At 44.4% G+C, this 15,491-nt stretch overlaps 1 protein-coding gene across 1 annotated transcript in view; it reads left to right on the top strand.

Moving 5' to 3' along the window:
- Positions 1 to 3,086: 3,086 nt before the first annotated feature.
- Positions 3,087 to 15,491, top strand: part of LOC145411899 (uncharacterized) — an 88,273-nt gene continuing 75,868 nt past the window's right edge. Inside the window, exon 1 of the mRNA XM_080281871.1 lies at positions 3,087 to 3,642. Within this exon, the coding sequence (XP_080137997.1) occupies positions 3,087 to 3,642 (556 nt within the window). The remainder of the gene's footprint in view (positions 3,643 to 15,491) is intronic.

Below are 15,491 nucleotides of genomic sequence, written 5' to 3'. Positions count from 1 at the left end.
CTGACTTCTTTAGTTCGGTGTCGCTTATAAAATTACAGTAACTGGGAGAGGTGAAAATAGAGGCGAAGGGAAGCAAGATATATGAAGGACAATGAAAGTGGGTGCTGGAGAGGGACGCCTTCATGTGGTGGCACCGATATGACTGGGTGGCTCCACTACTTGGTCATACAAACGTCTTTCAGTTCCCTCCCTATCCCATAAAAGGATAATGGTGAACTGTGCCAGGAGGACAACTTTAGTCTGCAGTCCACTGGGTTCACATTTCAGTCGAACCAGGGGCTACACCTACAACTACAGTGAGGGCAGGAAGTTGGTGCGGCAGTCCCCCTGTCTCCATATTTTATTCAGCTTACAATACATCTCTCGTAGTGAAAGAGATAAAACTAATTTATAACTAATTTCACTCTTGTAAAAATGAAAGCAAAATACAAGGCGCGAACTTGTTACCATCAGACGATTTTAATCAGCTCAGGCAGACCTTTGCATAATTTAAAAAAAAATTCATATCAAACCCCCCCCCCCCATGATATTCAAAACCATCTAGTTCGTCCATTCCAAGCGCTAAGTGTCTGGACGCTCGTCTTTGTAAGGTTCTTTTTGCCGCTAGACGTTTACATCATACGTATAGAACAGAACAGGATAAAGCACGTACTACTTTTACTTAAACTTGGCCTGAAACTGCCATCTCCCCATCGTGAATGCTGTGCTGTAGCAATAGATTAACACCTGAAATCGAAGCTAGTCACGAAGTAGTGCTGTGGAAAGGAATTACAGCTGCAGTATTGTCTTCTGTCCCTGGGTTATGTGAAATAAGCTGCAAAGGGTCGAAACTCAAGGCCAAGTTAGAACAAAAATAGTTTAGTAATGAATGGGTTACAAAATCATTGTTAATTTCATCTGCACATTATTCAAAGCCAGTTAGCTCGTCCATTCACCGGCAGGGACTGACTGTGTGCCTCCTGCGTGCGTGTGTTGTGGTGGGTCACACGTGGGTTGCTCTGAATGCGGTATTACTGGCGGGTATCATAATGCTCACGTCTCTATTGCACGCACCTTGACGCCACATCATTGCATTACCCACCACACACACACACACACACACACACACACACACACACACACGAGACGGAGTGCGGTATGAATGCCGACGCAGAAAGGGAGAGCGGAGAAGGGAAGGAATGGAGAACTGGAAACGTGCAGACGAGAAAGGAGAGCAGAGGAGAGGATGACGATGGCAATGACGGTGACCCAGGGAAAAGGAAATTGAAGATATGACGAGAGAGAGAGAGAGAGAGAGAGAGAGAGAGAGAGAGAGACCGGAGACGACGTTAAGAGGAGGAGGTTAGGAGACGTGATCAGAAAGAGGGAAAGGAGAGGAGTACGAGAACATGAAACGTGAGAGGAGAGGAGGAGACGTGAGGAAAGGAACTGGAGGTGGAAAGAACAGAGGAGGATGACAAAAGAAATAAGAAGAGAGGAAGAAAGGTGTTGAGGTGAGAGGAAAGGAGAAAGAAGAGCGGAAGAGCAACGAGGCAAGTCAGAGAGGGGGGGGGGGAAGATGAGCTGAAGCAAAGAGGAAGTGAGAACAAAGAAGAGAATAAGACGACGAAAAGAGAGGGAACGCGAGGATTACGAGAGCATGATAACAGCGGAATGGAGGAAAAGGGGGGAAGAAAACAGGACAATACACGATGCTCTTTTTATGCGAGGAAGAGGGAACGGTGGCTTTAAAGTCTTCTTCTGAAAAAGGCCAAATTAAAGATTCGTTGAGTTCGAGATGCCTGAGCACAATGAGTTTATAAGGGATGAGAAAGAGAAACGGAAAAACAAAAGGTACGACAGAAGAAAGTAGGGAGGGAAAGAAATGGAGCGTAGACAATGAATGGAGATATAAAAGAAGAGAGATATGCAAGAGGAAGTGAGTAATGGAATTCTTTGCCTTGCCTCTGTGCCTTGGGAGGAAAGACTTAAGAGGAGAAAGGAAGACAGAACTGAGAAGGAATGGAGAATGGTGGAGAGGAACAGAAAATCAAGAAGTAAAGAAAAGAAGAGGAAGTTGAGATTTTGGCTTTGCATTTTGCCTACTCTTCTCTCTCCCTCTCTCTCTCTTTCTTATTATCCGGTATATCCTCTTACGTTCCACTTCCTTAAGTCTTTATTCCTCATCTAATTCTCCCTCCCTATTCTTCCCTCGCCTTAACACCACTATACCAGCGCCTCTTAGCTTTCCACATCCCCCCATTCAATCTGTCACCCCTCTTCCCTCTCTCTTATCTTACACATACCTCTCTTCTCACCCCCTTACCTACCTCTTTACACACTGCCTATTTCTCCCCACCCCTATCTCTGTCTCTTCACCCCAACCAATCTCTCTCCTAAAGCTACCTCCTTCTTCATCCATATTAGTCTCTCCTCTCTCCCCCTTCTCCAAATTCCTCTCACTTTCATCCATATCAATCTCTTCTCTCTTATCTACAGTATATCTCCTTCCCTCTATCTCTCCTCGTCCCTCCCTCCATTCTAACCCCTCTGTCTCTCTCCGCTCCCCCCTCCTCCCCTGCCGCCTTCAACACACTGCAAGGGCCCTGGAGCTATCAAATTCCAGGACCAATGGCAGGCTTCCAGAGGCGTGACGTCACCAGCCACTCCAGCTCTCCTAGTTTTGATGGAGTAAACAATGCAGTTTGGGACGGCAGTGTGCAGGCTGAGAGGCAGGGGCTTTGAATAAGTGCTGAGTCGAGCGGAGATGGTGAGTGAATGTGCGCGAGGAGAGAGTATGAGTGTGAATGTGAATGCGAGTGTGAGTGAGTGTGCGTGCGGCAGTGTGTGGCAGCCGCGATAGGCCCCGCCCCTGGGCCCAGGTGAGCACGTGCTGGTGGAGAAGTGAGGGTGAGGCCACACTGCCCACCTGGCCTCACCTCACACCCCACACCTCACCTGGCCGCACCACCGCTGACAAGTGTACAGTGATGCTCACAGCTATACCCACACGCTCACCTCAGGTCAGAGAAGGGCTGTCGGGCTAGGTCAGTCAGTGACAGTAACAGCAACAGTGACGGTGAGTGACAGTGACCAGTTGGCCTGCTATGGCCGCCGCCACACCACCACCCAAGAAAGAGCCTCACTCAGCTCCCGGCAGCCCCGAAGTGAACCTCAAGATGACGCCCGCTGAGTCCCCTAGCAAGACAGAAGTGGCGGGCGGCGGCGGCGGCGGCGGCGGTGACGGTGAGGGAAGTGAGGCGGCGACGCCTCTGGACCTGAGCCACCGACAGGCAGCCTCAGGAGGCAAGCGGCGGCGGGTGTCCGGCGTCACTCTGTTCCCCGGTCTGACCATCACACCCGGCCGCGGGGACGACGCCCCCCCTACACCGTCACCCACACCCTCACCGCCGCACACCGCCTTCCCCAGGTTCCATTTCAGCCGCGCCTCCGTCCCCGCCCCGGCAGTCCCTGTACACCCGCCCAAACCCTCGCCCGCCCCTGCCCCCGCCGCCTCCCCGCCCCCGAGCACCCGCTCCCTCCCCCGGCAGGAGGGCGAAGCGGGGGGCGCGGACCCCTGGTGGTACCCCGGCCTGGTGGGTGCTGACCTATTCCCCGGCATCCCAGACCTGCCTCTTCCCTTCCCCGGCCTCCCCGCCTTCTGTAAGTACAACTATTTTACATACATACATACATACACACACACACACACACACACACACACTTCAGTCACTTACATACACACACAACTCACAGACACAAACTTAATTCACACACATACCCCACATGCATTTTACCCATGTCATTATGGAACGTTGCACACACCCACACCCACAGCCACACACACACCCACACACACAGACACAGACACACACACACACACACAGCTACCAGCGTGCCATGGTAACGCGTGTGATGCTCTCTGATGCAGGCGTTAATCCACAAACCACACATTCCACTCATCCCAACCAAGTACAGAGCGTTTGGTGCACATGACGCCAGCCTCAAGTGTCCACGGGGGCCTCGCACAGTAGCACATGAGGGAGAGAGACAAGTGGGGCGGGGAGGGGGGGGGGGACTAGAAGCTCAATGGACAAGGTAAATACTTCGGAAAACTTACATACCAGAGCTGCACAAGTCGGGTCGAAGCAGTTATATCTATACGGCAAATACAGTTCTAATATTATGGGTGTTATTTTTTCTAAGTAAATAATTCTCGGCACTGCGAAATCCACATTAATGTTAGGTTTGGTTAGGAAATGAATGTGTTGAGCCACCGCAGAGAAACACTACCACATCCTGACACTTTAAAATTTGTGACTTGTATAAAACCGTAAAATTATATACAGTCCCGCGTCGATATCCTGAAATAAACCCCAAAGACGTGGAAGCACAGAAGCAGCACAAAATATCAAGCACCCAACATCACCAGAAATTGAATTGCGAAGTTTTGCCGCAGATGTATGAAGGCCTTTTCCAGCGTACCTAACCTTACCTAACGTAACCTAACCCAAGCCAATCCAACTCAACCTAACCTAACCTAACCTAACCTAACCCAACCCAACCTAGCCTAACCTGACTCAACCCAACCCAACCTAACCTAACCCAAACTCACCCAACTCAACCTAACCTAACATAACCTAGCCCAACCTAACCCAACCCAACCCAAGCTGACAAAATCTAGTCTGACGGCCTTATCCAGTGTCTCGTTCCCGTAAAATTACAACAGCAAGTGCTATATTTTCACTGCTAACTAAAATAAATGCTATACTCGTTGTACACTAACTTGGCCTAAAATTGTTATCTCTCTATCGTGAAGGCTGAATTATATCAACAGATTAACACTCGACTATGGCACTAATCACGAAGATGTGCAATGCAAAGGATATAGAGCTGCCGTATTGCCTTATTTTGCCACTGAGCTACGTGAAATAAGGCGCAAATGGTCGAAAATTGGGTCAAGTTAATGTGAAAGTATAGAGTATGATAAAGGAATCTCTGTTTAATGTGAGGCAAAGGATATCGGGTATGAGAGGGAAATATAAAAACCCCGGCTCACCACTACTTGATCTGATTCTCGACAAACCACTCATCACAATCACCACACCACATCACCAGTAGTCTACATTCATCATCATCATCATCATCTCGTAAAGCACCACCATTAACATCACATTTCTACATAAAAACATTACACAGAAATGCCTCCTTAACCCTTTCCAACCGTGGACGTAATTTTCAGTCTATTATTGCTGCTACTAGACGATTTTATTCAGCTCTAACCCCTGCAGCTCTAAACGTCTCCAGGCTCTAACCCCTCCAGCTCTAAAAGTCTCTAAGCTCTAACCCCTCCAGCTCTAAAAGTCTCCAGGTTCTAATCCCTCCAGCTCTAAGTCTCAAGGCTCTAACCCCTCCAACTCTAAAAGTCTCTAGGAACTAACCCCTCCAGCTCCAAAAGTCTCAAGGCTCTAACCCCTCCAGCTCTAAAAGTCTCTAAGCTCTAACCCCTCCAGCTCCAAAAGTCTCTAAGCTCTAACCCCTCCAGCTCTAAAAGTCTCCCGAAAGCTGAATACAATCGTCTGGAAAAGGAAGAATAAAATTAATAACACCTCCTTATAAGCGAATTTAATTACACTCTCACTTCACTATTATCACTATCATCAATCCCTTCACTACAATGACGCTATTTCCCTTCATTCTTCCCACAGACGATTTCATTCAACTTAAATCTCTCTAGTAGTGAAAACGTCAATGAAGGCTTTATCTAACCCCTTCAGTTCGAAAAAAAAAATGCCACCCTTATCTTTATAAAGCCATCTGGAGATAACAAGAGTAAATAATCAATGAAGTAGATTATTAGTTTCAGGAGGCTTATATCACCTCCTAAGAAAAAATATCACAACACTACACCCAACTACACCTATAACACTGCCATCACCACTAACACACTGGCAACACCATCTAAAACCTCTTCAGTACTGTGATTTATTTTCCAGTCTAATCATGCAACTTTCAGACAAACTTTCATTCAACTCTGGCAATGCCTCTCGTGTGGATGAGGTCACTGTGACATCTACTCCTTCTACACTCTATTTACTCGAACTTGCCCTAAAATTGCCATCTCCCCATCTTGAAAACTGAACTGTGACTAGATTATCACTAGAATATTATGCTAGTCACGAAGATGTGCTATTTGATGGATGTTATGCTGTAGTGCTGCCTTTTTCTACTACTGAGCTATGTGAAATAAAAGGACGAAAATTTGGGAAAAGTTAGAGTAAAAAGAGTATAGTTTAAAAAATACCCCTAAGCTGCAGTAAATAGCTTGTCGTTTGCGAGAATAAAGTAGAAAATATGTCACCGGGGTGAATGGGCTACAAATTACGGATTAACTTTTAATATCAAAGGTTAAAAACACAGATTTCTATACTTACATTAACCATCAACAAAATTCACCTCCACATTTACACAACACACTAACAGTATTATCTTCACTCTCGGTAATATTAACTGTCTGTCTCTTGTGAATCTGGACTACTAAAATAATCGATTACATTATTATCAGGGCATATTTAATTTTAGCGCTATCATCACCACCTCTTTCCAGCCCCTACTACAACAGTCACTATTATATCACTATAACCACACACAACCATCACCTCCATCTACAGCAGTCATCACCCTCACTATCACCATCATCATCACAATTATATTACCAACACTCATAGCCATCACTATTCTCACTACCCCTATTATATCACTACTATCATTCAAAACATCACCAACCTCACTATACCCTATCACCATTAGCCTATATCACTATAGCATCCTATACACCACACCCATCACACCTTCACATATGAAATAATTACCACCATCAACCCTACTAACTATCTGTACTACCACTATTCCAAGTATTTACCATCATCTTCACTACCACCATCACCAACATTCACCACATCGCCGCAGCGAGAGCACGGCCATCACCGCCACTACACTCACCACCATCACTGCCACACTACACCCACAACCATCATCATTCAACCCAGCAGTCTGTTTATTACCTCACCCGACGGCGTTGGAGGAGGTTATGTATTCACCTATGTTTGTCTGTCTGTCTGTTTGTCCTGACGATATGCCCAAAAGTTCTCAATGAATTTCAATGAAATTTTGTGGAAGGGTGGGCCACGGGCCAAGAAAGAATAGACTAAATTTAGGGGCGGATCCGGGAGTGGATCCGGATCCAGATCCTGCAATGGCATTGGCGGAAATATGCTGTCTCTGAGTGCTTTCTAGTTTTATCGAGCAATTATCGCAGACAAAGAATGACCTGAATTTCAATCCTTATAAAATAGTAAATGTTTTAGAGTAGAGAGGCCAGTCTATTGCATGAATGCTAACTTGCTGAATTTTACCACGTCTGCTCGAGGACGTATTATTATTTTTATTCACGCTGTCACTACACAATTATCATCCTGAAGGAGGTTTCTCGAATTGCGGGTGTTTCATGTAGCCTTCATTAACCCGTTTCACTGATAATAACCTTTTTCAACCTGAATAAAATCGTCTGAAGGTAGCAAGAAATATACCAAAAGCACGTCTGAACCACTTCCACCCGAGGACGTCTTTTGAGGACCTTTTCTTGTTACCGCCACACAAATTTATTCAGCTAAGGATGGCTATAATCTGCAACAATTCCTCCCAAAACTGCCTGGACGTAGGATGAACGAACTGAAATATGATGTGGGCTGAGTGAAAGAGTTATTTCATGACTAATCGTTCGAGTTATAGTTAAATTTTCGTCAAAGGCTGGCATGGCTTAGATTATGTGTACAATTTGATCGTAGCTACAGTAGTAAAAGTAGTTGCTGTGGCCCCAGGTTCATCTGAAATGTAAACCCAGTGGACTGCGTTTGTATAACTGGGCAGTGGAGCCGCCCAGTTATATCGATGCCACCACGTGAAGGCGTCCCTCTCCACGCAGCTACACTGAATACGTTACAAGGAATTACGGTGCATACACTGTGACAGGGTTTGCATTCACAATTTACAAGGCATTCTAGCACCATTAGCGATACATTTGGCTTAATACGCCTGTTCTCCTGTATGGTACGAGCGTCTTTTTAACCCCTTGCATCTGGTGTCGCATTTTTCTTTTCTATTACGCACTCTGAGGCAGGTTTTTCGAAGTGGAGGGATAATTTATAGCTTCCATTAACCTCTTCACTACTTCACACCCTTCCTAAGAACTGTAAAATCGTCTGGAAATAGCATGAATAAAACATGAAATACGACAGAGATGTGTATTAAAATCGGCGTACAGATTGCGTAAAGTACTGAGAATATTCATCGCTTTGGTACTCTGGCCTCATTTTCTATATTCCCAGACTTCCACAGATCTTTATTAGTCAGGTTTACAGGGCCTCTAGCAGTGAAGGGTCATCAAAGTGTATATTTTCTCCAGTTCAAAAGAGTGTCTCCTTGGCTGAATGAAGCTGCCTGGAGATAGCAAAGATAAAATGCGTAATACCTGCATGGGATGAACGGGTTATCTTTTATACGATGACTGATCCTCTCTCTCTCTCTCTCTCTCTCTCTCTCTCTCTCTCTCTCTCTCTCTACTGCCCCATCATAAACGTAGGCGGCAAAGGGTTTGGTTATTTACACCTGACAATTAAAGTGTGACCAGTTCCTCATCCCTGAATTGCATCATGTAAACAATAAATCCCAGCCACCTCTCACATGCAAACCTTATGAAACCCATCCAACTGAAGCACCTTGACCCACTAGACCATCAAGAGTAAAAACGAGCTATGTGACCCCTTCTCCGTATCAGTAATTTCGCTCAGTCAACAAAACACAAACAAACAACTAACTTTACACATGTTTTAGTCAGTGAACCTCTTCACTCCGCTGACACGTTTTCAGTTTTGTTCTTATTAACAGACGACTTTATTCAGCTAAGGGAGTGAAATCAGGCTGTGATGGAGTTAATGGAGACTGTTCCTTCACAGTTATTGTCTAGTGGCAGAAAAAGAAAATTCTAAGAAAATGCATCCTGGGATTCAACAGGTTAAGGATATGGAATGAGGTGATGCTGCAGCTACCATATTTAAAACATACTATTACTTCTGCCTCACGACTTTACTTAGCTTAAGATTTTTGATATAGTCTTCATAAACTTCACAATCAGAGGTCTGTCCTACGCTGAAGAAAATCGTCTGGTGGTAAAATGAATATCATAAAAAATAAAACGCTATCGGAATGAAGCAGTTAAATCCTTGTCTACAACGACGTCTATTTTACTTCACTTTAGCGAGGATCTCAGGTTGTGAAGGCGTTAATTACGGGTATAAAGGTATAACTAATCTAATCACTTCGAAGTCTCCCACAAAATTAATGAATTAATCCGACAATGTTAAGAATAAAGTACCGTCGTAGTCATTATTGGATGCAAGGGGTAAAACTGCATAACATGGAGAGCTCTGTGAACAGAATACTACTCAGGCACTAACACCCCCACCACCATACACAGATCTACTCGGTAAGTGCACGTGGCCGCAACTCCGTATCTGTATCACTCCATATCAGGTGCACAGGAGGACGGAACCGTCTCCTCAGAAATAAAGTGATGGCCAAAACTACTCCTTCCCCACGCAGGCGAAGTATGAATGGGAGAATGCATATATGAAGGAAGACCATGGTGCACGTGAGAGATGAAGTGTTCTAATTACTATGTTCGTGTGACTGACAGGATGCAAACATACCCGAGCACATGAAAGGACATACCACCAGCACCCACTTTAAATATCCACACTGAGAGCAATAACCATAACAAGTGAGAGGGGCAGGGATGGGGGTAGGTGAGGCCGCTGCTTGGGATCCTCCGCACTCAGACAGGTATCGGAGAAATTCTGACGCAAATTTATCAGAATATGAAGCTTGGAATAAAACGTTCATTGGACCGAGTTTTGGCCATACTGTTTCTCGCTGTCACCTAATTTATTGTCTAGCTGTGATAAACGTTTTGCCCAGGAATGTGGTCTAATGAAATAAGGTGTTCTTCCTCCAATTTTTTTAGCCCAACGTACTTGATCGGAGTGTTAGCGCCAAAAGGATTTCCGATTTCGACGTCGGTGTGTACAGGCCGTATAGGGAGGGTTGTGGCAGGAGTGTGAAAGCAGCGGCAGAAGCGGCAGAATACAGTGACGCGGGTGGCAACGATGCGGCACCGACTGACACCAAGGCAGGCTGACACAAACATTAGCTATTGACTCCCTGCCATAACTCTGATTTGCTTTAACAAGAAAAATACGACACATGGGAAGATTTTATACTCTTTATTATTATTATTGTTGTTGTTGTAATTATTATTATTTTATTATTATTATTACTACTACTACTATTATTATTATTATTATTATTATTATTACCTCAACCTATGACGGTGAACGGGTTATGTATTCACGGCGTGTCAGTTTGTCTGTCTGTCTGTGTACAAGATATATCAAAATTTTCATCGGAGTTCATTGAAATGTGGTGTATACGTGGGCAGTGGGTCAAAGAAGAGGTAAGTAGGTTTTGCGCTGGATCTGAATCTGGAAGCAGGCATAAATGATGAATATTACTGGCGTTGGCGGAGGTACGCGCTCTGTGTGACTGTGATAGGGCGGCATTAGATCGCAAAATTAAGTGACAATGTGAGACCGTAAAAGTATTCGTTTGGTTGGGAAGACGAATTACGGAGGTAAATAATATATTTTACTAGTACTGGCGGTGGTATGCACTCTGGATGTCTTATTATTATTATTATTATTATTATTATTAATATTTCGTTGTTGTTCCTGCTATTATTATTATTATTATTATTATTATTATTATTATTGTTACAATTATTATCATTATCATCATTCTTATTATTACTATTTTCATTATTATTTCGTTGTTCTTCCTGCAGAAGAAAGCTATAACCAACGATAATGTTCCTTGCACTTAAGACACATTTCTGTAGCGGGACGGGATGACATATGAGCAGACTTTGCCCTCTCCTTTACCTTTCCAGCAAAACTTAAGACAATTATTTCATCGTCAGTCTGTTGGTGAACCTGGCCTCGTCACCGCTAATACTGACGGTCGTTACTATACCGCTAAACACAATAACGATAAAGATTTCTGGGTTCTTGTATTTACGGGGTTAACTAAGGACGCTGCAACATCGACAAAAACAACCAATCAACCAACCAATCAAGCACACAACCAACCAACCAACCAACCACCCAATCAATCAATCAATCAATCAACCAATCACTCACCAAACCACCCAAGTAAATAAATAAACCCTTTCACTACGATGCCTCTTTTACTCATGCAAGTTCCGGACGATTTTACTGAGATAAATGAAGACTTTCTGAGCTGCAGAATTAAGACTGCCAAATTTAACCCAACCAAAGCAAAAAGCTGAATAAAATCATGTGGAGGTGGAAAGAATATACCAACGATGCGTCCTTGGGCTGAAATGATTAATATTCTACCTACAGTGCATAAACTTTCACTAATTTTGTCTCCTTCATGAATTCCTGTCTAGCTATGGCAAGTAGATTCTATCCACTGAAGGAAGATCGATATATTGCAGGTTTCTTATTTAAATCGGTAAAAATTCCACTGTTGTGACTGGAAGAATTTACCTTATTATTATTATTATTATTATTATTATTGTTGTTGTTGTTGTTGTTGTGTGTGTGTGTGTGTGTGTGTGTGTGTGTGTGTGTGTGTGTGTGTGTGTGTGTGTGTGTGTGTGTGTGTGTGTGTATGTGTCCAACATTCGAAATAAACTTGACAGCCTGTTCCGGAACCCCTGCAGTCCTCCTATATATCCTCCTACGTATCACACACCTTCACATGTCACTACTTCGGCACTAATACCCACTGTCGGTACTGAATACATGCCAGGACTCTCACAGAAGACTGATGTGATGCTATTAACAGGGATATTTCTATGACGTGTCGGTGAGTCATGTGGAAGTTCAGTAATCTGTTTTAAAATTACATCAAACTGTTTCCTGCCTCAGCGTAGGATCGACCTCACTACCTTCACACAACAGTTTATTTCCGTATTCACCTGACCCCCACCTCCCTCACTGCATTTATGGCTGAATTCCAATACGGCAGTTCATGATTTAGTACGATTACGAGTTTTAACCTCAACAATTGCAATGTTACTAATTTACATACCTGGCATCTTACTGTTTCCACATTTCTATGTAGAAAAGAGAAGGCGTCATTAATAATAAGATTTCCGCTACTAATTTTCATGCCAAGTTACTGCCTGATAAAGTTTGGAGTGCCATTAACAAGATGACATTCCACACCACAGGAAGTTATTACAGTGACACGTCTAATTATATCATTCATCTCTTTTATTGTATATTCCATTCCACAATATTACACATTTCATTACGGTTGTTTTTAATTCATATTGTGGTAATTTCACTTCCACATTAACAACATTAGTACAATGACGTATTTTTACAGCTTACTCTTGTCACCGCCAGACGATTTTATTCAGCTTACGAAAAACCTCCCCTATCAGGGATTAGGGATGGTTATACTCAGCTACCCACTTCGAAAAGCCTCTCCTAAGCTGACCTTGATCTTCTAAATACGCAAAAATATGGTCTATCAAACAAGTCCTCGTAATAAATGGGTTAAATAGATTCCATCCAAAAGCGTAATTCCCATTTTGTTTTGTGAGCTGCCAGTCTGCTATTGCCTGGGATTAGACTGGCGATGAGAGAGAGAGAGGGGGGACTGGCCAGGTGGGGGTGGGTGTAGGGGAGGAGGTAGGGGGCGGGGATGGGGGTGGAGGGGGTTATAACTGGCCATTTCCCCTCGTTATTTGTGAAAAGGGAGCCAACTACCCTGCTATTATAGGGGGGAGGGGCAATGGGGGGAAGGAAGGCAGAGTGAGGGGATGTGATGAGGGGAAATGGGGGAGTGAGGCAGAGTGGGGGGATGAGACAAGGGGAAGTGCGGGAGGGAGGGGAAAATGGGTGAGGGAGGGGAAAATGGTTAGGAAATGGGCGAATGGTGATGGAAGGGAAAAGCTGGGGAGAGAATGCAGAGGGGAAAAGAGGAATGGGGGAAGAACGGAGGGGAAGGGGGGGGGAGGTTAAGAGAGAATGAAGAGATGAGGGATGGTTGGTGAGGGATGGAGAAAAGGTGATGGAAGGAGAGAATGGTGATGGAAGGAGGGAATGGCGAGGGAAGGAGAGAATGGTGATGGAAGGAGAGAATGGTGAGGGAAGGAAAGAATGGTGATGGAAGGAGAGAATGGTGATGGAAGGAGAGAATGGAGGGAAGGAGAGAATGGAGGGAAGGAGAGAATGGTGAGGGAAGGAGAGAATGGTGATGGAAGGAGAGAATGGTGAGGGAAGGAGAGAATGGAGGGAAGGGATGGATGACTCAGAATGGAAACTGGAGGAAAGGGGAAAGATAGAGTAGGAGAGAGAGAGAGAGAGAGAGAGAGAGAGAGAGAGAGAGAGAGAGATGACTGGATAACTGAAAGAGAAAAATGAAGAAGAGTATAAACAGGAAACAGAGCAAAAGAATGAAAGTACAATGGAAAGAGGAAAGAGTAATGATGCATGGAAGAGAAGAGGAAGACCAAGGAAGGGAAGTATAAATTAAGGAGGAAGAAATAAGGCTGCAGAGAGAAAAGACCAAAGACCAAGGAGAGAAATTACAAAGGGAAGAGGATCTAGAAAAGGGAAGTAAAGGGACTAAGGAAAGAACAGTGATACATGAAGGAAAAAAAGTACAGACAGAGGAAGCATTTGTTCGGTATGAGAGATAAGACAAAGGGTACAAAGGCAGAGAAAGTATCAATATCCATGGAAGATAGTGTACTGAACATGCAAGGAAGGTATAAAGGGTAGGGGAAGGAACTGAGGAGGCATGGACGAAAAAGCAAGAAGGAAGGAAGGAAGGAAGGAAAGAAGGTGAGTACGGTAAGGAAACTATAATGCAAAAAAGTTCAAAGGGGGAGAAACGAAAGAGGGGTGAAGAAAAAGAAAAACTAAGATATTCGGAGAGGGGAATGAATCAAAGTCTCTCTCTCTCTCTCTCTCTCTCTCTCTCTCTCTCTCTCTCCTACATTACCATCAATTTCTATCCCACTTCAACTACCTCCTCTTGCTGCTACTATCCTATCCTCTTAATTTCCACCCTTATTCCACTATTCCTACTTCGTCCTCCACTTGTCTTTCTCTTCTCTCTCCTTTCTCATACACGGTAATTAAATATATCGTGTAATTAGTTTGACCCTCGCTGACATCCTCGTTAGGGGTCACCTGGCTTCCTATCACCTTTACTTCTGATGTTGCCTACTATTTTTTATCTACCCCTCCACCTGCTCCCACCCTTCCCCCTGCTCCTACCCTTCCTTCTGCTTCTATCCCTCCTCCTCCTCCAGCCCTTCCTCCTACTCCTACCCCTCCTCCTGCTCCCACCCTTCCTCTGGCTTCTACTCCTCCGCCTGCTCCTACCCCTCTGTCTGCTCCCACCCCTCCTCCTGCTCCCACCCTTCCTCTGGCTTCTACTCCTCTTTCTGCTCCTACCCCTCCTTCTGCTCCTACCCCTCCTTCTGCTCCTACCCCTCCTTCTGCTCCTACCCCTCCTTCTGCTCCTACCCCTCCTCCTGCTTCTACCTCTCCTCCTGCTTCTACCCCTCCTCCTGCTCCAGCCCTTCCTCCCGCTTCTACCTCTCCTCCTGCTTCTACCTCTCCTCCTGCTTCTCCCCCTCCTCCTGCTCCAGCCCTTCCTCCTGCTTCTACCTCTCCTCTTGCTTCTACCTCTCCTCCTGCTTCTCCCCCTCCTCCTGCTCCAGCCCTTCCTCCCGCTCCTACCCTTTCTCCAGTTCCTCCTCCTTCTCCCATCCTTCCTCTTCCTGCTTCTACTCCTGCTCCTCCCCTAACTCCACTGCCACCTAATGCTGCTCCCTGCTACTCCCACCTCTCTTTCAAAATGCATAGCCTGATTACTGTGTTTATTTATTCAAGGCTGTCCTTAGTTCCCCACCATTTTCAAGTCTCTCCTATACTGAAGACACTGGTCTGGGGGTGGGGAGAATTTAACACACGTTATTGCACTGAAAGGATTGTCTTTGAAAAAAGACACGGATTTCCGGATAAACACTGATGTCTAAATATCCTTACAGATGTGTTTTTTTTTTTTTTTTTTTTTTTTCATATTCTAAATTAGTACAATAAATCAAAATCTGTCACTGCTATCTCAGTCTTTAGCAATCGTGAGACAAATTTTCCAATGACTGATTCTATGAAATATTGGTCAAAGTTTCAGTGGCATGTGCTCAGGTTGATAAATTAATAAATAAATAAATTAATTAACTGATTAATTAATAAATAATAATAATAATAATAATAATAATAATAATAATAATAATAATTATTATTATTATTATTATTATTATTTGTGGTAGGTGGGGACGCTCACCA

Source organism: Coenobita brevimanus, chromosome 91 (assembly GCF_032717465.1).
Source record: "Coenobita brevimanus isolate Jiangsu-jjx chromosome 91, ASM3271746v2, whole genome shotgun sequence".
Lineage (NCBI taxonomy): Eukaryota > Metazoa > Arthropoda > Malacostraca > Decapoda > Coenobitidae > Coenobita > Coenobita brevimanus.
Note: the sequence above shows the minus strand (reverse complement) of the source record. Positions and strands in the feature narration are given on the sequence as shown.